The 22,153-nt window shown below is 44.2% G+C and overlaps 1 protein-coding gene across 1 annotated transcript in view; it reads left to right on the forward strand.

Annotated features, from left to right (window-relative positions):
* The window catches only part of PFKFB2 (6-phosphofructo-2-kinase/fructose-2,6-biphosphatase 2), a 29,287-nt gene continuing 7,134 nt past the window's right edge, over window positions 1-22,153 (forward strand). The window contains exons 1-16 of the mRNA XM_075615205.1: window positions 1-253; window positions 2,923-3,022; window positions 3,733-3,858; window positions 4,411-4,507; window positions 5,047-5,113; window positions 6,848-6,922; window positions 9,230-9,286; window positions 12,029-12,153; window positions 13,950-14,157; window positions 15,586-15,732; window positions 16,631-16,735; window positions 17,802-17,931; window positions 18,064-18,126; window positions 18,967-19,031; window positions 20,614-20,793; window positions 21,868-21,890. Of these exons, the coding sequence (XP_075471320.1) occupies window positions 2,938-3,022; window positions 3,733-3,858; window positions 4,411-4,507; window positions 5,047-5,113; window positions 6,848-6,922; window positions 9,230-9,286; window positions 12,029-12,153; window positions 13,950-14,157; window positions 15,586-15,732; window positions 16,631-16,735; window positions 17,802-17,931; window positions 18,064-18,126; window positions 18,967-19,031; window positions 20,614-20,793; window positions 21,868-21,890 (1,553 nt within the window). The 5' untranslated portion in view covers window positions 1-253; window positions 2,923-2,937. The remainder of the gene's footprint in view (window positions 254-2,922; window positions 3,023-3,732; window positions 3,859-4,410; window positions 4,508-5,046; window positions 5,114-6,847; window positions 6,923-9,229; window positions 9,287-12,028; window positions 12,154-13,949; window positions 14,158-15,585; window positions 15,733-16,630; window positions 16,736-17,801; window positions 17,932-18,063; window positions 18,127-18,966; window positions 19,032-20,613; window positions 20,794-21,867; window positions 21,891-22,153) is intronic.

The following is a 22,153-nucleotide window of genomic DNA, read 5'->3' on the forward strand; positions in this document are numbered from 1 at the left end:
CCATTATCCCCTAGAAAAAGCAAATACAAGGACTTTCCATGCAGTTCTTGGCGTTTTTGTTAGCCCAGATCAAAGATGGCGGCCTCGCCCTCCATGGCCGCGCCTCCAGCTCGCTTGTTTCTTACCGGTCATATCGCCTGTTCCATCTCGTGACGTTTTTACTGAGCCGGTGTCATCGTCTCCTTCCAGTTCCATCCAACCTTGGTCACCGGCTCCAGTGACAGGAAGAGAGGAGGCGAGAGGCTGAGCGAAGGTGAGTGGCAAGGTGACGAAGTGACGCAGGTATACTAGCAGTGTGACACACACACACACACACACTATGATCCAGACACACAGTGACACTCATTAATAGACAATGACACGTATATACATACAGTGACATATACCGTACAATAAGTGGGACACATACTATATGACCATAACACACAGTGACACTCATTAATAGTCAATGACACACACATATATACACACACAGTTATGACTGTAACACACAGTGACACTCATTAATAGACAATTACACGTATATACACAGAGACATACAGAACAAGAAGTGTGACACATACTATATGACCCATACACACAATGACACTCATGGATAAAATGACACATAGTGGCACTGCAAGCAGTGTGATACACATACTATATGACCCATACACAATGACACATTAATTATACAGACAATGACATGTATATACCGTGCAAGCGTTGTGACACATACACACAATGGCACATATATTAATGCAGACAATGACATATACACTACAAGCAGTGTGACGCACACTATATAACCCATATTAATACACATTGAAAGAGATACAGTATCATATTTATATATGTTTATTAATACATACAGTGACATGTACAGTACACTCAAAGCAGTTTCACATATACAATCTGACCCATGCACACAGTGACATTGATACAGATAGGGGCACATTTGCACAGTGATTTTATATATATATATATATATATATATATATATATATATATATCCATCCTACTGTCTCTGTAAATTCTCCCTACTCAACACTTGGATGGTAATCTCTTTGGGGCAGGGACTCCTTTTCCTAATGCTACTTTTATGTCTCAAGCGCTTATTTCCATTATGTGTAATTATGTCGTGTGTTACTGTTGTGACGCACTATGTACATGGATAGTGCTATATAAATAAATCTTCATACATACCCTCTGACTCACACATAATCCGAGCCTTACATACATTAGTACAGACCATAGGAACAACCACAGCTAAAAAGTTGGGGGGGGAGGAGGGTTGCACCTTATGTAAATGAACTTTTGCATATGCATCCTAAACCCCTTGAATAGCCATCTTGTTTCTATTTATTTCCCTCCCTCGCTAATTTTTTAATCTCCCTCACAACCTCCCCAAACGTGGGTAATCACAACTGTTTTAAAAATGGTCTAACTTTGCTGAAAATCTGTCAAAAATGAAAATTGTTATTTGGAGGCGATGTCCTTACCCTATTCAATGCCCTATAGGCATAAAGTATACGTCATGACGGTTGGCACCCTGGGGCCCTTCTGATTTACGCTGTATGTCATGGGGTGTTTGTGCTCAGACTGCAAACTGAGTGGGGGACACAGCGGTTCAGCACCGAAGGGGTTAGAAGAGCAGATTGATGCTTCAATCACATGCTCCATTCATATTTGCTTGTTTAAAAAACAAAGAGGCCCTGATATCTGTCATGCGCAGTAGTGCCTTCTTCACACATCCTACTACCTGATATCTCCAGACTCCATCATAAAAGTCTGGCAGAAAAGAGTAGGCCTGTTTTTAGCATATGTGGGACCCAAGGATCTCACTGATTGTTAGTGTGGGTGTCTCATAGGCCTCAGTGGAGTTCCCTTGATAAAAGTCAGCTTCTCCTAAATTGTTTTATTGTGAATTCTTAAATCTCCCTGACTTTGGTCTTTGGAGGCTGACATTTCATATAGATCTAACATACTGTGTATATATTTTTTTAAAAATCCTCAAAATGGGGCTATTTTTTACAAATAATATATACACTTCTTTAATGGACAGACAGGTGTGTATAGATATATATATATATTAGACATAGCATACACATACTACTGTAGACACACTTGCACACTGGGATACCTCCTGTGTAGAAGAGGAAAAAGTTCCCTGTGTTTGGATAAATTCAGACCCCCCCCCTCCCCAGGTCGGTGTGGGGGGGGGGCATGTCTAGTACGGTATTGCTTCTCCAACGCAGCCTCTATGCAGGGACAGGACAACCCCTGATGCCCAGAGCTCTGCTATCGGCACAGGAGCTGTGGAGGTGAAGTGAAACAGAAATAAACTACTGCTATAATCCTGCACCTGAAAAGTTGTGGCGGGGCTTGTCCCACCCAATAGATTGTACTTTTGGTACAGACAGGGACACTCAATAATATACATGCAGCAGTATATAGACATGTACAGTGATATAAATTCATACAGTGACACATATGCGTGCCGTGCGACACACACACACACCCAGTGTAAATGAACATGTTTGACTAATGAGAATTATAAAGCACTCCTTCCATTAATGGGGTACTCGTGTCCCGAATAGGAGGCTTTTCTAACCAAGCACAGACTCTCTGAGACAGCCCAGCCTGAAATATTCAAAATATTTGGGCTGTGAAAAGCCATAAGCCCCTGCGGGTGTTTGTGATGGTGTCGAGGGAGGTCCCAGGGATCAGAATACCCCAGTCCTAACCGGAGAGCAGCAGTCTGTTCTGACCCGATAATGATTTACAGTCCCAAGTCTTGAAAACACTGGATCTGTTATGTCACAATACTGAGTGGCATAGGGACAACTTCATGTTGTCCTATCAATGTTGTGTGCTTTTGTCTTCTGGTATTGCATGACGTCTTGTGTGGAAAAGCTAAAAAGAAATTATTTTCCTGTATAGCTGGAAGCCCCTGCAATGTCTGAGATAAATCAGGACCCCGGACAGTGCAACAGCAGCGGAGGCAATGTGTCAGCATCCAGAAGCGCTGAGAAAAAATGCTGTGAGTGTCCACATTTTATTTAGTACCCGACACCGAGGGGGGGAAAGCCGGTGTTCTATATTTCAAATGAATACTCTGTACGCCCCTGTGTAATCTATTTTGAAATAATGCCAAGTGCAAATTCTTAATGGAGTCATGTTTTTTTTAAGAACAAAGTGGGATGTGTTTGCTGTGCAGAGAGGGGGTTTCGGTTGCAAAAAGGGCATAAAGTGTGTATATGTATGTATGCATGTACTGTATGTATATTATATTTTATTTTTGTAACTAATTTTGTAGCCATGAAGTGCAGAAAGTGTTAGTTTTGTACCCTGCACAAAGCCACTAAAGGATGCTAATGTTTGAGGTATGGCGTTCCCTAGTCAACCTCAAAGGTTTACTGCCCTGATCATATTTAGTAACATATTTTGGAGTTGGAATAATTTGAAGACTCTTGGTCGCCTTTTTCTATCCTTCTTGATTTAAGATGTGTTGTCTCCTCTTTAAACACTTATCACAAGATACGTTTTACAAATATGTGACATCTATGTGGTCCCATATCTCTGATAAGGTTGGGCTGTGAACATTCCTCTCGTTCTCAGATGCACCTTATGAAGGGCTTTACAGAGGGGTAATTATGAAATATGAGCATCAGAGACATACATAGCTGATAGGATGCAAGCTCTTCAGGACAAGGATTCCAGTCTAAGTATCCGTTTGTGTCCATTCTGCAGCATGGGCTTCATACATGACCAACTCCCCGACACTTATTGTTATGATTGGGCTGCCTGCCAGAGGCAAGACTTACATGTCCAAGAAGTTAACACGCTACCTCAACTGGATCGGAGTGCCCACAAAGGGTAGGTACCCAAATACACAATGGGTCTCGCTTAGTGAGTGAAAATTAGCTTATGCATAAGTGGGGTCCCCCCTGAAATATGAATATGCGGCAATACAGTGCTGTACATTCCCCATCAAAACCATAGATAAGCAGTTAACCAAACAAAATTAATTCCTCTTGGCTCTATCAGTTGAAATAGCAGCAATTTTAAAAGTAGTCAAAAGCCCTAAAATGTATAGACAGTATAAAAATGGGAGCAGAATATTATGTTACAAGTAGAATAATAAGTGTGTATTGTATCCTTGCAGTGTAGTAGTATTACATTGGGGAGGAGGGTGCCTTGCTAAAACACCATATTTATTTATCTATCTTAGAATCTCCATGTATTTCAGGTGTTCACCCCTAGAAATCGATTTATGCAGCATCTATTGTTTTCCTGAATTAAACATGTATATTTGTCATTTGCATAAATTACACCATAGCAGAGGAGAACAAAAAACGCAGCACCATGCAAAAACTTGGCGTCTAGGCTGCTAGTCATGCCCACTCTAATACTCGTTTGCTTCCACAGTGTTTAACCTTGGGGCGTACCGACGAGAAGCAGTCAGATCCTACAAGTCTTATGAGTTTTTTCGGCATGACAACGCAGCGGCCATGAGAATCCGCAAGTACGCATCCTCCAGCAGCCAGACCAGCCGTTGGGGGCACTCTACTTCTAGGGGGGTTAAGGCCTTCCCAACCTGGAGGCTGGATCTGAGTAATTGGGAACACTCTACTTTGAGGGGGTTAATCCTTACTTCCCAACCTGGGGGGCTGGATCCCAAAGGGGGTCCCGAGACCTTGGAAGGGGCACTCGTTACTGGGTGGGACATGCATAATGGGAGATTCAGAAAGTAGGAAAAACAGTCAAAGTGACAGAGATAATGACAAAAAGAATAAAGGTGGGTTACACTCCAATAATAATAATAATTATTATTATTATTCCACAAAGTGTAAACAAAAAAATAATATAGATTTTTTGGGGGGTGGGTAAATAGGATAGTGAGGACCTCATGTGTTTTTGGGGGAGTCCAGTGTTAATTGACAACTGTTGGGTTATGGGATATGCGGCGCTTGCGGGCCACTGATATAATTCTGCAGTTGGTTCACAACAGAGGCCCCGTGCTGTGCTTCCGCGAGCCTCTCACCTGCTCTCTCACTGCTGCAGGCAGTGTGCTCTGATCGCCCTGGAAGATGTGAAGTGTTACCTGACCGAGGAAGGAGGACAGATAGGGGTAAGGAAAAGTAGGGTCCGCATTATGACTTGTACAGGGGAAAAAATGAATGGTTTTCTAATCCATAACTACTTAGTGGTTTTATTCACTTCCAGAATGCAAAAATAATTAGGATTTGAAATGGTTTATTATCCTTTTGCTTTTAGAGATGCAATGTGTTAACGCAAAGGTTCTGTAACGTACGTGCTTGCCACAAACTGGTACCGGACCGCGGGGCTGAGGTGGGGATGTATAAGCACCGACCTTAGGCCACGGAGTCAGGTCCGGAGTTCGGATTCCATAATCAGACATAGCCAGGTCAGGATTGGAGAAGGTAGGGTTAACGTTATCCAGGCTGGGGTCAAGGCAGGCGGTACAGGCGCGGGGGCCGAGGAAACAAGCCGAGGTCATCAACAGGAAATCTTGGGTGAAGGTACTTCAGGGATAGGAACAGGAACTGGAAATCCAGTGCAACAGCACAGAACGGCACCCCCTAGCCGGGTACAGCCGAGAGTGGTGGAGACCACTGGGAACAGGAACTGCAGAATCCAGTGCTACAGCACTGAACGGCACCCCCTAGCCGGGTACAGCCGAGAGTGGTAGAGACCACTGGGAACAGGAACTGCAGAATCCAGTGCTTCAGCACAGAATGGCACCCCCTAGCCGGGTACAGCCGAGAGTGGTGGAGACCACTGGACACAGGAACTGCAGAATCCAATGCTTCAGCACAAAATGGCACCCCCTAGCCGGGTACAGTTGAGAGTGGTGGAGACCACTGGGAACAGGAACTGCCAACAGGAAGGCCACAGGAACCAGGGGTGCAGACACGCCATAGGAAATACTGGGGACACCAGCGTAGCCGCTTCAGCGCGGCAGCGAAATCTGCCAGGAACAAGGGAAGCAGCGCCGGGGCTGCTAAGCAAGAAGGCCTTGTGAAGCAGGGGACTGGAAGCAGGATACCAGGCACAAGGAGGCCTAGCAGGCCAAACAGGGAGTCTGTGACAAGCAAAGTCACTTGCAACTTGGATTGCAATGTCTATGTCCAGCCACTTCCTGAGGGCGGGGCAGGCACTAAATAGCACAGGAGGCCAATCAGGCCAGAGCTGCACAGGAGGCAGCAGGAGGCAGGTGATTGCAGAAGCAGGGAATAGTTTGTCTGGAACCTGCAAAGCTCCGGATGGATGGGCTCCAGCCAAAGCCAGGAGCGGATTCCTGACAGGTTCTCAACCAGTCCTCAAGATCCCCACCCCCAATAGGTCAGGTTTTGAGGATATCCCTGCTTCAGCACAGGTGTCTCAGTCTTTGACTGAGCCACTGATTGAGCCACCTGTGCTGAAGCTGGGATGTCTTTAACCTGACCTGTTGGGGAGTCTTGAGGACTGGAGTTGAGAACTCCTGCGTTAAGGGCCCTTTGGACAGCGAGATGGTGTATGTTGCTTGTTTAAAAGTTCAATGTGGGAGAAGATGGCAGCACAGGGTCAAGTAATGTGCTGGTCACTTTGATTACAGACTTTGCTTTTAAGGTGCCCTTCCCATCTCCTGACGGGTCCTCCGACGGGTGACGGTGAGCTGGAAAATATACTTGATTTGACCTGCATTCTGCTTTCTTATGCCCCCATAAAATAAGGACGTTTCCTAATTTTGAAAAGACAAAAAGGGAACCTTGGAAGTGAATGTGTGTTTTGTGTGAGCTACATGGGACTGTCCCTTTTTTTTTTAAAGATGGGTTCTCTGTCACTTCTGTTTTTTTGACAGGTGTTTGATGCCACCAACACGACCCGGGAGAGGAGGGACCTGATCCTAAACTTTGCAAAGGAAAACTCTTATAAGGTGATAATTCCCATTATTACAATTTTAGTTTAAGAAAGTACACAGCACTTTGTAGGAATCTAACATGCTGGTAAAGGGGTGAGCGGTTTCCTACTTGAGCCTACGATGTTGGACGTAGCTTGGTGCAGTGGTTCCCAAACATTTTGACATTAACCCAGACTAAAAAATATTTTGTTCCGTGAACCCCCTCCTAACTACACAGACCCCATGTCGTTAAAGACCTCTCCACTTACCCTCTAAATGATGGACCCTTCCATCCTTACCGGAGCTGGAAAAATCCATGTTGTGTGTGTGTGTGTGTGTGTGTGGTTTTTTTTTTTTCCATGGGCGTTGACTAATCCCAGATATTACAGTAGGGACTGTGCATTTTGGTAAGGGGACTGCATTTTGGTTAGGCATCAAACTGCACCAATGGCTTCCTCTGAATTTGGATGCTCACGGGGTGAATGACCGCTAAACCACCCAAGTTGGCGTCTTACTAATGCGCACGGCTCCAAAAACCCACTATAATGTCAAAACCAATTTAAAATTTGAGTGGATTTTTCCAGCCCCCACCATTATATATTGAAGACTATTTGCGAACCTTTAGGGGTTCGTAAACCACCTGTTAGGAATTACTGGCTTAGTGGTAAGATCACTGTGTTTTAAAGTGGGAGAACCAGTTTTTAATCTTATTGTCATCTCTCCTTGTGACCTTGGGTAAGTCACTTTATCTCCCTGTCCCTTCAGACACGAAATTAAGATTTATATAAACACACAAAAATATATAAACATTTTTTTTCATGGGTTACATTGTACCTTCTGATTGATCAGTCACTACACTTGCTGAATATAGAAAGAACTTAGGGTGTAAAAAGAGTTTGGTTACACCATATTGTAAGGATCTGCTCTGCTGTGTTAGAGATGTATGCTGTCATAGCTGAATGAATCACTACACCCTATTATGATTAACCCCCTTTGGTAACAACCAGGGACATAAGGATATATTTCTAATACAGTACTAAATGGTACCTCTTCTATGATTCAGTGAACACTGAATATGCTACTAAACAGGCTATAACAGGATATTTTACACTATTTGAGACATTCATACTGACATCATTTGGATTCATAAGATTATTTAGCTGCTTAAATCGATACAAACCAAGCCGTTTGTGACAATTGCTCTCAGGGGATATTGTTACAAAACAGATGATTTCCCATTATCTATCTGTATACTGACATTGTTTCAATATACCTTTGTATCCCACCACCGGGGATTTTTAACAATCGACACTTAGTGTATAGATGTTGCACTTAGTGAGTTTTTATTTGGTTAATAAAAAGTTATTTTTTTTTAATGTTTTTAGACATTTTGTTGTGACCACATAGATTTTGGTTCTCAGTCATATCAGATAGTGAAGGTCTGTCGAGCGCTTCTGTGTGAGGCAGGTTTGAGAGTGTCAGACACTGGAGTGGGCATAAGGGAGCTGACTAAGGTCGCTGATTCCACCGGTGCAGGGGGAAGGGGTAACCTCACCTGCTCCTCCGGTTGTGGGACCGCTCTCCTTGTCTCCTCCTGCGTGCCGCCGCCGAGATGCAAGTCAGGGGAAAGTTGGAAGTGCGGCGCAACTGCGCATGTCTGAAAGAAGCTCCCGGATATTCGGTTCCAAAAAAACTTTATTGACACACACCAGGGCTACACCAGCATCTCCCCCTCAACGCGTTTCACCCTTACGCAGAGGGCTTCGTCTTGAGAAGCCCTCTGCGTAAGGGTGAAACGCGTTGAGGGGGAGATGCTGGTGTAGCCCTGGTGTGTGTCAATAAAGTTTTTTTGGAACCGAATATCCGGGAGCTTCTTTCAGACATGCGCAGTTGCGCCGCACTTCCAACTTTCCCCTCTCAGTCATATCGGACAGATCTCTGATATATAGCCCAGGTGTATTGTAAAAAAATCCTAATTCAATAAAGTAGACAGATAGTCTTCAAATAATGTTGGTTTTAATTGGTGTTAAATTAAAACCAACATTATTTGAAGACTATCTGTCTACTTTATTGAATTAGGATTTTTTTGGCTGAGTGCAGATATGGGAAATCTTTTTTTGATCCCTCTTGGATCACCTTGTAAATACCAAATTAAGATTGTAGGCTCTTCCGTACAGGGACCAACTGCAAATTTCTATGTACAGCGCTTTGTATATTGTGACATCTGTATGAGAAAATTAAAATTATGCTCAATATATTGCTTTTTTTCCCCACTGCATCACAGTAAATGGTAGAATATTCATTACATCTGATCACCCCTGCTTTTTTTTCTTTTTGATCTAGGTGTTTTTTGTGGAATCGGAATGTGACGACCCAGAGGTCATTGCTGCTAACATCATGGTGAGCGCTTGTATCAACATTTTGTTTATTTAAGCCGTCAGATCAATAGAGCATGACCCGATTAAAACCTGGGAAGAAAAGCATAGGTTGTGTCATTAATTCCCCCAGACACTACAGCAGGGCTCTCCAACTCATTCTCCAAAGTGCCAGATCAGAAAACCTTTAGGAGTAGAAGGGCCATGTCAGTTTAGATACCTTTGGAAGAATAGCCAATTATTATATGTCAACATTTTGCAAGCATTTGTAAGATCTGCACCATCTATATTTACACGGCCTTTAACTTACAAGTACGTTTTAGTGTGATAAATTGCACTTGGCTGCCTAAGCAACCAGGAGGAAATTGGTAGGAGCAGAGCGTTGAAAGGCTCGTTGGTCTGCAGGCGGCCAGTTAAAGAGCCCTGTACTATAGCTGTTACGCTGAAAAGTGGGTTTATCTTCATTTCAGGCTATGATCTGTGTCGGGCGTGTGCAACTCCAGTCCTCAAGACCACACACCCCAACATGACAAGTTTTCAGGCTATCCCAGCTTCAGCACAGGTGGTTCAATCGGAGGCTCAGTCGAAGACTCGGCCTCTGATTGAGCCACCTATGCTGAAGCAGGGACTAATTGAGCCACCTGTGCCAAAGCAGAGATATCCTGAAAACTTGACCTGTTTGGGGGTTCTTGAGGATTGGAGTTGGCCACCCCTGATCTGTGTGTTTCCTAGCAGTAGCATATACCGAATTTAGTGTTCCATTTGCAGACACGTATGAAATCCAGATGGTATCATGAGTCACGTGAACTAATTTGTTCTCTTTGGGAAGTGCTGAGCTTTGCAGAAGAGCAGGAGAAAGTAGCTGAAATCGGCATTTTGTTAGCTCATCGTGTTAATAACAGGTTATTGAAGAAAATAGTCATTTTTGACCTTCGCCGGCAGACGGGTCAGCAACATTACATCGCAAAGTAACCACGGTATTACCCACAGGCAGCGAATGGCAAATTTCAGTATAAACAGGTTTCCAATAACGTGTAGTTATGAGTAAACCGCAAAGCATTTCTCTGCAATATGTTTAAAGCAGCGATTATCCCCCAAAGGTAAAACATAGAGATATAACAAACTGTGTGTTCTGCTGATCTTTTTCTTACTTTTCAAATTTTGCTAAAATGTCAGGTTTTTTTCACTGGTTTTATTATGGCATCAGCTGTTACCGTGGCCTCATCTGCTTTGATGTGCAGTGGCCATTCTAACTTCCCAGAGAGTCCCATTTTAGCACAATGTCTTTAGAATGGGCATTAAAAACGGCAGAATTGCTAAATACAGCAGCAACAGGGGTTCACCAAGCGTGGAAAGAAAACTTTAAAAAAAAATAAAAAATTTAGGAGGGTGTTGGCTGCTTTAACCCTTAAAGTGCCTTTGACACCAGGTACTTGCTAATTTTTCGCGGGGTGAGTGGCCAGCTTAATTGAAGTGGAGCCCAGCCCTCCACTTTTGCTGCTTACATCCAGCACCAGGCGCGGTCATGTGACTTGCTCCTGGAGCGATCACGACTGGAAAGTACCGGAGGCCTGGTGTCAGGCTGGGAGATTTGGTCGCTACATTTTTACTGCAACCAAATCTCAGCCGGTGTTTAGCCGCTGCTCGCCTGGCCGCAGGGACCTCTACCCGCCGCGACCACTACCTGCCGCCCGCTTTGCTGCCAAAGTAAGTCCCTAACCTTACCACTGATTCTAACCCCTAATATTAACGCTGCCCTTACCCCAAAAACCTTTGCCCCTTACCCTAACCACTAACCCCTAAGTTACATCAGAGACGCGTCCAGCGGCGTAGGCGCTGTGGCGGAGGGTCCCTCTATGGCCGAACGCCAGCGGATACTTGGTCGCGGTGAGACGGCCGCGACCAAATATCCATCCGGTCTGGTGCTGCCGGAAACAGAAAAAAGAGAAAGTAGGGGAGTTGATCATTTGCAGTAAACCACTGAAGGCAAACACAGTAACAAATGATAGATCACTGTGGTGAATAAAGTATTATAAATGCTGGTAAGTAAAGTAGAGTCTTTGAAAATGAGGGCATAAAGGATTAAATATGCTGATAAAGTTTTAATGCACAAAATACACAGTAAAATAAATAATCCCTTTTTAAAGGGCACTCACATTTGTTTGTGCCCTCTAAGCACATAATGGTATCTTTGATACACCGTCCTCCGACACTGGATCCTGGTGCGCGTCTTTGCCGGGTAGATTTGCCTTGTGTCCCGCCTAGAGTGACACTCTGCTTGTCACACTGCTCCGATGCCACGAGTTTCAGGTCCTGTCGGTGTCCTACCTCCTACGCAAATGAGCATACAGTAATATTTCCAATTGCTATATGCTTTACTATGGAGGGTTTTTGTCACTTTTTTTACCCACCATAACTTAACTAAGTACAGTATGTGTGTGTATATATATATATATATATATATATATATATATATATATATATATATATATATATATATATATATATATATATATATATATATACATTATATATATTTTTTTTTTCTGCATTTATTCAGATTTTTGCTATATTTTTTTATTGGTTTTGTTGCTATTTACTGTGCAACCACTGGGTGGTGCTACCACATTTATATATTTTGTTGTTTGGGAAGCACCGAATAGTCAAATTTCCTTTTTCAAAGCTGCCGGAAACGGATTGGGGTGGAAATTGGCCAAATGTGACTGATTTCAAACTCTTTGCGTTGGATTATTTTCCGTTCTTTTAGGAAGTGAAGGTTTCCAGCCCCGATTATCCGGAGAGGAACCGAGAGAACGTCATGGACGATTTCCTGAAGAGGATCGAATGTTATAAAGTTACCTACGAGCCGCTGGACCCGGATTCTTATGACAAGTACGGTGAAAACGGACAACCTTGTATTGAAAAACACATGCTGATCTGCACATGGCTAATGATGGCCATTAACAGACCTGCACATCAAGGCAAACCTGCTGCAAGTCTGCAAAATGCAACATATCTGTTAATGGAGCAAATGGCATTTAAATTACGAAGATTTTTTTATCTTTGATCTATCTGGAGGAATTTGTTTTGCACCACTTTTGCCTTGATTTGTAGACCTCCAAAAAGTTTTGGTCTTAAATTGTTTTTATATTCATTCTAAATAACTGCCAGTTGACTGCAAAAATCCTTACTCCTTTAAAGCAGCAAAACATGTAGCACTGCACATTTTTTTTCCAGGATTGAAGCAGGGGGTCTTCGGAGCTGAACTGTGTTAATTTAAGCTCGGAGGACCCCCTGCTCCCAGAGATATTTGCCTCCGTAGGGGTTCCAGTATCTGGAGCCTGGGAACTTGTGTGCCCAACAAAATGGCAGCGTTTAAATGTCACGAAGGCCAATAGGAAGCCGTGGTGTCATCCCTGGCGGCTTCCTATTGGCCCACAAGACCTGGACATTTAAACTCCCCAGATACCGGCGCCCCCTACAGAGGTAAGTATCTCTGGAAGCAGGGGGTCTTCGGAGTGAAATGAATGGGGTACAGCTCCGGAGTCTCACTGCTTCATTCCTGTAATAAAGAGAAAAAAGACAAATAATTTTATCCCCCCCCCCCCAAGATAGAAAAGTAGACCTTCCTGGAAAGCTACATAAACCACTACGCAGGTGGAATTGAACATATTTTTAGGGTTACTGATGAGAAAAGAGGGCTTACTTTGTTTTTCATTTTATTATTCAGTGATCTCCTTATCCTGTTATTGCATTTGCTTCCTCTTACCTGTAACTGGCAGTGATGCTTTGCTGGAGGGGGGGGGAGGGATAAGAGGGGGGAAAGCATTCAGTTTGTAACCACAGGAAGTGCTAGACTGTCCATCTGGTGTATCAGAATTTAGAGTTGTTCACCGCTGCCTTGAGAACAATTATAGTCGCAATACTGCCAAATAATGAACTAGGTGACATGTATACTAATTCCATCACAAAGAAAATTACCCGGCAGTGTTCCAAAATTAATTTATTTAAACTCTGAAATAATTGGAGCGCTGGTCTGTGCCCCAATGTATTAACGCCAGTGATGGGCAACAATTTATTTAGTTTTTTTGTCTTAAGTTTTTCTCCATTGGAATTTCAAAAAGCTTTAACCCTTTGAGCAATGTGTTGCTCTGTCGGTGAACGGGTTCAGCATCTAGATCAGTGGTAGGCAACATGATATCCTTCTGAGCCCTTAAAAGGACCACACACGACTCACATAGATAGATCTATATATCATCATCTTCAGCCCTTGTAGCTCCGCTGCTGGATGAAGCCTCCCCAATGATCTTCCAGGTACTGCGGTTGCAGCCGCTTCTCCACGTTGCTCCAACACATTCTGATTTTAGTATGTATATTGGCACCAGTCATCTGGTGAATACTGTCTCTCTTACACTGGGAACTAATGATTGGCTCATGAGAGGTGAGAGCAAGTATTTGTCATTAAGCTGCCTAGGGAGTAGGGAGAAGCTATGATCCACACAAGCAACATATCTGCTCCCTCTGCACTAGGGAAAGCGGGCTGCTGAGGCTGCCAGCAGTTGGGGGATGCAGGTGAATCCACTGTGGGTTGTATGCGACCGGCGGGCCACCTCTTTCCCACCATTGGGTTAGATGACGTGCTCCCGCCTGATAACACTGTTCCCCACTCTTGTTCATGGCTCTTGCAGGGACCACTCCCTTATTAAAGTCATCAACGTGGGTCAGAGATTCCTGGTGAACCGGGTCCAGGATTACATCCAAAGTAAAATCGTCTACTATCTCATGAACATCCATGTCCAGCCGCGGACCATCTACTTGTGCCGGCACGGAGAGAGCGAGTATAACGTTGCCGGGAGGATTGGGGGAGACTCTGGCCTGTCTGCACAGGGGAAGCAGGTAGGTTTCCGTAACCCAGCAGCTCACTATCTGTTTACACCACCACCCTCCCTCTTCCCCTGCAAAAGCAATTGTTTTGTCTCTGAGACCTCTGCTTCCCTAAGATTTGGGGTTTGCCCATTTGAAAGAATAATGGTTTTTGACTTGGTGTAATATATTCATATCTTCCTTGACGTATTCTCTCTTGACTCCCTCTCTATGGCTTTTTGTCATCCTTTCCATAGCTCTTATCTTATACATTCGACTATGAGTGAGATTTCCGAGGGGGATCCCATTGAAGTGTATGGGGGCACCTGATGGTTATTGGTTGAGCCCACTGAATCATAATGGTGTGTGTAAAGCCAAGCTGCAAGTTGGAGTTGCAATTCAGTCCCCATAAAGACCCTTAATGCAGCCGTTCTTAAAGGAGAAAATGATTGGGTTTTTTTGTAACATAGGTTTGAATTTTTAACATAGGCGCTGAACCCCATTAATTTCAGCTCCGGGAACCCCTGCTTCCTGTGCCGGTATCACGGCGAAGTTTAAAGCTCACGTCGCACGGGCCAGTAGGAAGCCGAACTTGATGTCACGGCTTCCTATTGGTCCGCAGGGAGCGGGAGCTTTGAAACTCTGCCATTACATGAACCCTGCTAGCAGTGCGGCTACCGGCACCCCCTAAGCTCTGGAGACCCCCCCACCCCCTTAGATTGGTGCTTTAATACAAATACAGATTTAATATAACCCTTTTGTATTCCTAAAATCCTACGGTGTCCGTGCATAAAAACCAGTCTTCCATTCATTCCATGCTCTGCTTGTACATGCCATACGCACACACGCAAACACACGCAAACACACGCAAACACACACGCACACACGCAAACACACACACACACACGTCCACTCGTCCGGAACAAGTGAAATCTTAGGGGCAACTTGTGAAGCTGAAAGACATCGGCCACTGCAGTACCACTTGGCAAGCAGAGCTGTCCGTTACCACTATCCATCCCGAAGTTGCAACCAATAATGCCTGCAATTTGCAAGCTGACACCTGGTGGGGAGCGGCTTCGGAAAGCAGTGGTAATTGACAGATCTGCTTTTCAAGAGGTTCTCAGCGACAGGCACCTTGCCTCCCGCAGTGGACCAGTGCAGATACTGTATTAAGCTGTTGCCCAGGAAATTGAGAAGTGCGTTACTGAACCTTCTCCCAGCAAAGGGGTTATAACTACAGATGCTCACTGACCGTGGTGTTTTGGTGTTTCCGCTATAAATGTTTTCTAAGTTCTGGTTTTCTGAAAGTTTGTTGCTTCTGGGTTTGAGCAGAATGGGAATTTCATCCATCCATCCTTCTTTTTTTTTTCCCTCCCCCTTTCATTGGGTTTTGCCCCCCAGAGCTCACCCATCTCTAGTTATAACAGCAAAATGTAATCGGTTGGTGCTTTTATTGTCCAGTTTTCCCAGGCGCTCAGAAAATTTATAGAGGAACAGGCAATTGTGGACCTGAAGGTTTGGACCAGCCAGCTAAAGAGGACGATCCAAACTGCAGAAGCCCTGGGCACGGCGTACGAACAGTGGAAAATCTTGAACGAGATAGATGCCGTGAGTTTAAAAACCTGCAGCAGGCAAATCGGAGAGTTTGTGCCTTTCAGCTAAGCCGTAAAACCGGTTCCCTTTTTTTTAACCTCTTCACTGCCTGTGAAATTGACTATAGTGGTCCCAATTACACATTTTTGGGGCCAGTGGCACAGAGGGTGAGCTGCAAAAACCTGGTTCGTGAACAGAAAAAAAGTACATTTTAAATCTATTCTTTTGACTTTAAAGAACCCACCAGATTAAAAACAAATAGGCTATTCTACCCTTAGCTACAGATGCAGCGGCCGTTAATCCGAACATTTCAGCCGTTTTCGTGTACTCTGCTGTATTCCACGTGGCATTCACGCCTGTGTTTATCACGGTTGATTTGTTTGAATTTCATGGATTCTGTTTCTTTGGGTGCAATTCTTTGCGTATCCGTGGCAGAAATGAATGAATTGTAAGTACAGTACTGTGCTACTGTGTCAATTTCAGGTGTTTAAAAACCAGAACACTAAAATGCCATTTTCTGCACTCGCGTCTTAAGGCGGTACGGTTGGAAGAAATGACGCGCCATGACATGGATATTCCGAGGTATACACCGCGTGAAATGTTCGCATAACGGCCGCTGCATCTGTAGATGCTATGACTAATGGGACTCATTTGAAATCTTTACCAAACGTTCTGGAAATTGTTTTAATAAATCAGAGCAATGCCACAACACGTCTTCTATCCCGTTCAAGGGAATCGGCTGTAATATGGCTTCCGAAGGTGTTTTTATGGATTAGCATTGCTTTAGTAAATGTAGCTCAAACATGCGTTAATGGAAATGTTAACCCTCTGGTCATGATCGTGACACTTGTTTTATAACTTGGTCCATTTAAAACCTAAACTGATGCTTGTTCCCTTCCCCCTTCTCTCTCAGGGTGTATGTGAGGAGATGACCTACCAAGAGATAGAAGAGAAGTACCCGGAAGAGTTCGCACTGAGGGATCAGGATAAATATCTTTATCGGTATCCCGGTGGAGAGGTGAATGCAGTTTATTGAACAATTGGTTCTAGTTGTTGTTTTATCTGTAGTTTCCTGGTAGTCTGACCAGCTGACCAATGCTATATAGACAGGTGACCATACACAGCACTGCTGCACATTTTCAGTGAACTGCTTCAAGATTGACAAAATTGAGGTTCTGCAAATGTTCTAACCACTCGCCGCACTGCTTCATGTTATGCCCATGTACCGCCTTCAAAAATAAAGGACTCCTGCTAGATGTAACATTGAATAATATAGTTAGACACTTGTGACGGCTTTGGAAACGATTCAAGGTCCTGTAGTGGTGCGGGCCAGGGGGAAATTTGCAGGGATCCATGCCAGGTGGGCAATCATTCGCCTGGAATCCATTTATTAAAGTATTTTTTTCCTAATAAGAAGAAAATGTGGAAGGCTGATTGAACCATTGCAAAGAATGGGGGAAATGTTAAAATCTTACACACACACACACACACACACACACACACACACACACACACACACACACACACACACACACACACACACACACACACACACACACACACACACACACACACACACACACACACACACACACTTCAAGCAAAAACTAGGAGAAAAGAGGGTGCCGGTAACCAGGAAAGGCTGGTGTTACCGGTAGGTATAGCGTAGGTCTGAACAAAACGGGTGGTCTGGCACACCACAAAAATGTAGCAAAAGAGAAAATGTATTGGTGTGTAGAAGAAACTTGCCTTGTACGTTATATCCCATAAACCAAACACGTTTAGCTTTGTAATGATCTCGCAGGTGACCTGATTAACTTTTCAATGTTTGAGTAGGTACAGTCTAGTTTGGAATGTTGTAGGAGACAGAGGGGAATTTCACTAACCTCTGGTACAGGATATTGATCTGCAATCCCACATTGGCTGCCATTCATGTCTCTGGCGGTCAACCCAGGATTGGGGTGCGGTATCAGAAGTTGGTGGATCTCGCAGTTGCTCTGCTCTTTGCGTTGCTCTTTGCCATGTGTCACCTGGAGGCTGGGACCCTTGATGTTGCCCTAACACAAACTCTTTAACTAATTTAGTCTTACCAAGATCTGGTGCAGCGTCTGGAGCCTGTCATCATGGAGCTGGAACGGCAGGGAAATATCCTGGTCATCTGTCACCAGGCGGTCATGAGATGTCTGCTGGCTTTTTTCCTGGACAAAAGCGCAGGTAAAAAGATCTGATAATGATCCTCATTTGAATAAAGGAATTGGTTGGATTGGGGCCTTTGATTGGTTGTATTCTTCCATTGAAGTGTAAGTCCTACAAATGATGCCATTCATCTGTTTTCCTCTGTCCTAGATGACCTGACGTATCTTCGATGCCCACTGCACACCGTCCTGAAGCTGACTCCTGTTGCTTATGGTAAGTCCTTAAAGAAGCAATTCTTGTCCTTTTTTAATATAGGTTTAATATAGAGGGTCTCCGGAGTTGAACCCCATTCATTTCAGGTCCGGGGACCCCCTGCTTCTGGAGATTCAGACCTCTAAAGGGGGTACAGCAAAGTTTTGAAAGCTCTTGCGGGCCAATAGGAAGCTAAACCTCATGACGTCACGGCTTCCTATTGGCCCGCAAGGTGCGGGCGCTTTGAAACTTCGCCATAATGTTAACCAAGGTAGCAGAGCGGCTACCGGCACCCCCTACGGAGGCAAGTATCTCTGAAAGCAGGGGGTATCCGGAGCTAAAATTATTGGGGTTCAGCTCCGGAGACCCCCTGCTTCAACCGTGTTAAAAAGGGGGGAAAAATTGCTTGCTTAGTTCGCCTCTAACTCTTTTGCTGCCAGCGGGCATTGCCTTGGGATTAAACTAAATAAACCGTCCAAAGCCCACTTTATTAGCACATTCTCTTTATTAGTCCTTTAGTTAGAGAAGAGTTTTTGTTCCTCCTCATTTGTCCTGTTGGGGTGATAGAAGAGCTCTTCTCAAAGTCCATGCAACTTCCTGCATAGCATCTTGGAAACAGGATACCGTTCTACAATGAGAAAGTTACTTCTCTTAAAGTAGCAGTTCCCTCAGGACCCACATGTGTAGGAAGCAGCGGATCTCTACAGCTGAAGACCGTTAATGTCCGCTTTGGGGACCCCCTACTTCCTATACATGTAAAAACAAAGTGGGCGGGAGGGAGCTGACCGGTTTAGTATAAATATTGCCAATATCAGGACATTGGCTGCAGTTTGATGTGGTACTTTGTATCCCTTTGATAAGGCTGTAAGGTCGAAATGATCAAGCTGAATGTTGATGCTGTGGACACTCACCGTGAAAAGCCAGAGGTAAGTCCTACTATAAACATCCTTACATGTGGTCCTTGTAGGATAAGCATTAGTACATCACTTCAATGTCCAGTGACTAGAACTATGGGCTAGGGAGCCGTACACTACTGTAAACCAACATCACAGTGAGCTGAAGTTAACCCATGACAGGGAATGAGGAATACTCCCCTATCTATATTATATTCCTACTCCTGTTCTGAGAATAAGTTTTTATTTTTTACACCCCCTCCCCCCACCCAGATTGATGCTGCTGATGTCCCACATTACGGCCCATAAACTAAATGCATATTTACTAAGCAGTGCTATTTCATAATGCATCTAGACTGTGGCAAAAGGCGGTTTCTCATTAAAAAATAATTCATCACTTATCATTTTAAAGGTATCATCTTCACTGGAAATGTTGCTTTAAAAAAAAAAAAAAAAAAAACAGAATCAGCTTACGAGCGAACAGGACCACCTTCCAGAAGCAGATCGCTGCACTGGTTTGGTTGTAATGGTATAATAAAAAAATAAAAGAATACATTTAAAATAACGTTTCTAGTTGGAGGGGCTTCCAAAAAGAGGGGAGATGAGCTGTGTGTAAGTACAAAGACTAAAGTGTGTCTAAATTATATACTAATACATTCAATCTTACACAGTCCTACATCATTATACTAGCTATTACAGTCCTATTGTATGCTAATAATGCAGGCTTCTAGTATGTGATTTATCACGGGTGCTGAACTCCAGTCCTCAAGCCCTCCCCCACCCCCTCCGCTACAGGTCAGGTTTTCAGGATATCCCTGCTTCAGGACAGGTGGCTCAATTGCCTCTGTGCCAACTGTGTGCTGAAGCAGGGACTGATTGAGCCACCTGTGCTGCTGAAGCAGGGATAACCTGACCAGTTGGGAGGGGGGGGGGGATTGAGGACTTGACTTGAGCACCCCTGATCTTTCACACAGATCTAAATTCCTCTAATTGGAAACGTCATAAACAAGTTTGATGTGGAGCAGAATTATGTGTCAAAACAAGGTTCCTTTTACAGATGCAGCGGCCGCTATTCGAACATTTCATGCGTTGTATACCTCGGAATACCCATGTCTTGGCGTGTGATTTCTTCCAACCTTCCCACCTTAAGACGCGAGTGCAGAAAATGGCATTTTAGTGTTAAACAGTGTTAAACACTGAAATTGACACGGTAGCACAGTACTGTACACATTACAATTCATTCATTTCTGCCAGGGATACGAAACAGAATCCATGAAATTCAAACAAAGCAACCGCGATAAACACGGGTGCCTGGGGTGATTGGCCACGTGGAATACAGCAACACACACAAAAACGACTCCGTGATTTGTTCGAATAACGGCCGCTGCATCTGTACATCATTTTGTTCAATCAATTGTTATACTTAACCTCGGTCTGCCTTTTCATGTAGTAATATTTTATTTAAATATACAGCATCTGCATGTATTCTCGTAAAGCCAATCCTTCAATACGCATGAGCTAAAAACGACATTCTGATGTTGAATTATAAATATTAATTTTTTTGTTCCTGGAATCCGTCAACATTTTTTTTCCCATTACCTTCAAACGTCACCAGGGCAGCTCTGATCAGAACCAAACCCCCATGCGGATGAGAAGAAACAGCTTCACGCCTCTGTCCAGCTCTGACACCGTCAGACGCCCGCGAAATTACAGTGTTGGGAGCCGGCCCCTCGACCACGTGGGGGCTGAGAGATTCAGGATGGCCCCAGATGGGTCTGACAGCCCTTTGAAACAAGTCAGTGTCCTCTTTGTGCATGCGTGTCACCTACCTTTACCATCGACCCTAGTCGCATGATCAATCCCTCTCCATATACTTCTTGCCTTCTGTCCTGCTTCTAAAATCCTCTGCATGTTATTTCATATCTTTCGCCGCTTTGTTGCACTTGGACGAGTTGGATAGCACAGAAGAGCACAATTTCCCCCCCCGAGCAGCTCCGTTTGTCCCATGGAATCTTGCCCTTTACACCTGCCAAGTCCATGTCTTTTGAGCTCGCATGATCTTAATCCATGCCATTTACATGACTGCATGCTAGAACTGCTGCATTTAGGGCGTGTGTTTCAAATCGTGACAATCAGAATGCATTGCAAACCCATCAGTGGGGTCAATTCATAGATGTAGTTATCATTTATCAGTATCCCATTGCCAACTGTAAGGCTGCGTCCGCGCTTGACGCGGTCAGCACAGTCAATTAAAAATTGTCCGGCCATGCTCACGTGGCGCACGCGCTCGTGAGTGTACATGTACACTGATGGGCGCTTGCCGAGACCAATTTAATTGACTTTGATGTGCACTGAGGGGTCACATGACCTCCTCAGCCAATCAGCGCCAGTCAGTGTTTTGGCCACGCACCCCCTCCCCCCCGCTCGCGCTTACAGGGAACGTTGCCGCACACCCTAACGCACATGCTTGTAGAGTTGGTGACGTCACCACTCAAGCATGAGCACAGTCCACGGCACGGGGCACGCAGCCTCTATTGTGCGTGTTGATATAACTTTCACTCTTGTCATAGTCTGCATTTACATTCTGCAATGTGCACTTACCCGGCTGTATCCAACCTAATTTCCCATCCGCCAGTTGTTTGCTTTTCACTCTTTCTCCTGTGTATTAAAGTTTCCTTTCTCCATTTCGGATGCTAAAATCCTTCAGTTTGTATCACTTCTGTTGCTGTACATCACAGCCAAGAAACAGAGCTAAAACGCAACAACCAAAGATGTCATCTCTGACCTATTCTACTCCTTTCTTTTGCTTTCTGCTATTTTTAACACCTTCCCACCTCTGGTCGTTTTTTTGATCATCTTTCCCGAACAGTCTCCAGTGGAGAATGCCTGCATGTGAGTACAATCCGGTCTGCATCTTCCAGACTTTCTGTATTGATTCTCCCTTTTCCAATGTTTAGCATTTCTGATAGTCAGGCTTTTTAAGACTCATCATAGCTCACGTCCCAAGTGCGAGAGAACCTGAAGAATTTAGGAACAAAGTCAGAGATGAAATATGGTGTGCGGTTTCATAGGCAAACGACTTTTTATAAAGTCCCCCTTGCTTTCCCCATCACACCGATGCTCTAACTCATGCAGTGCCATAGCTCATTGGCAGT

The sequence above is a fragment of the Ascaphus truei genome, chromosome 9 (assembly GCF_040206685.1).
Source record: "Ascaphus truei isolate aAscTru1 chromosome 9, aAscTru1.hap1, whole genome shotgun sequence".
NCBI lineage: Eukaryota > Metazoa > Chordata > Amphibia > Anura > Ascaphidae > Ascaphus > Ascaphus truei.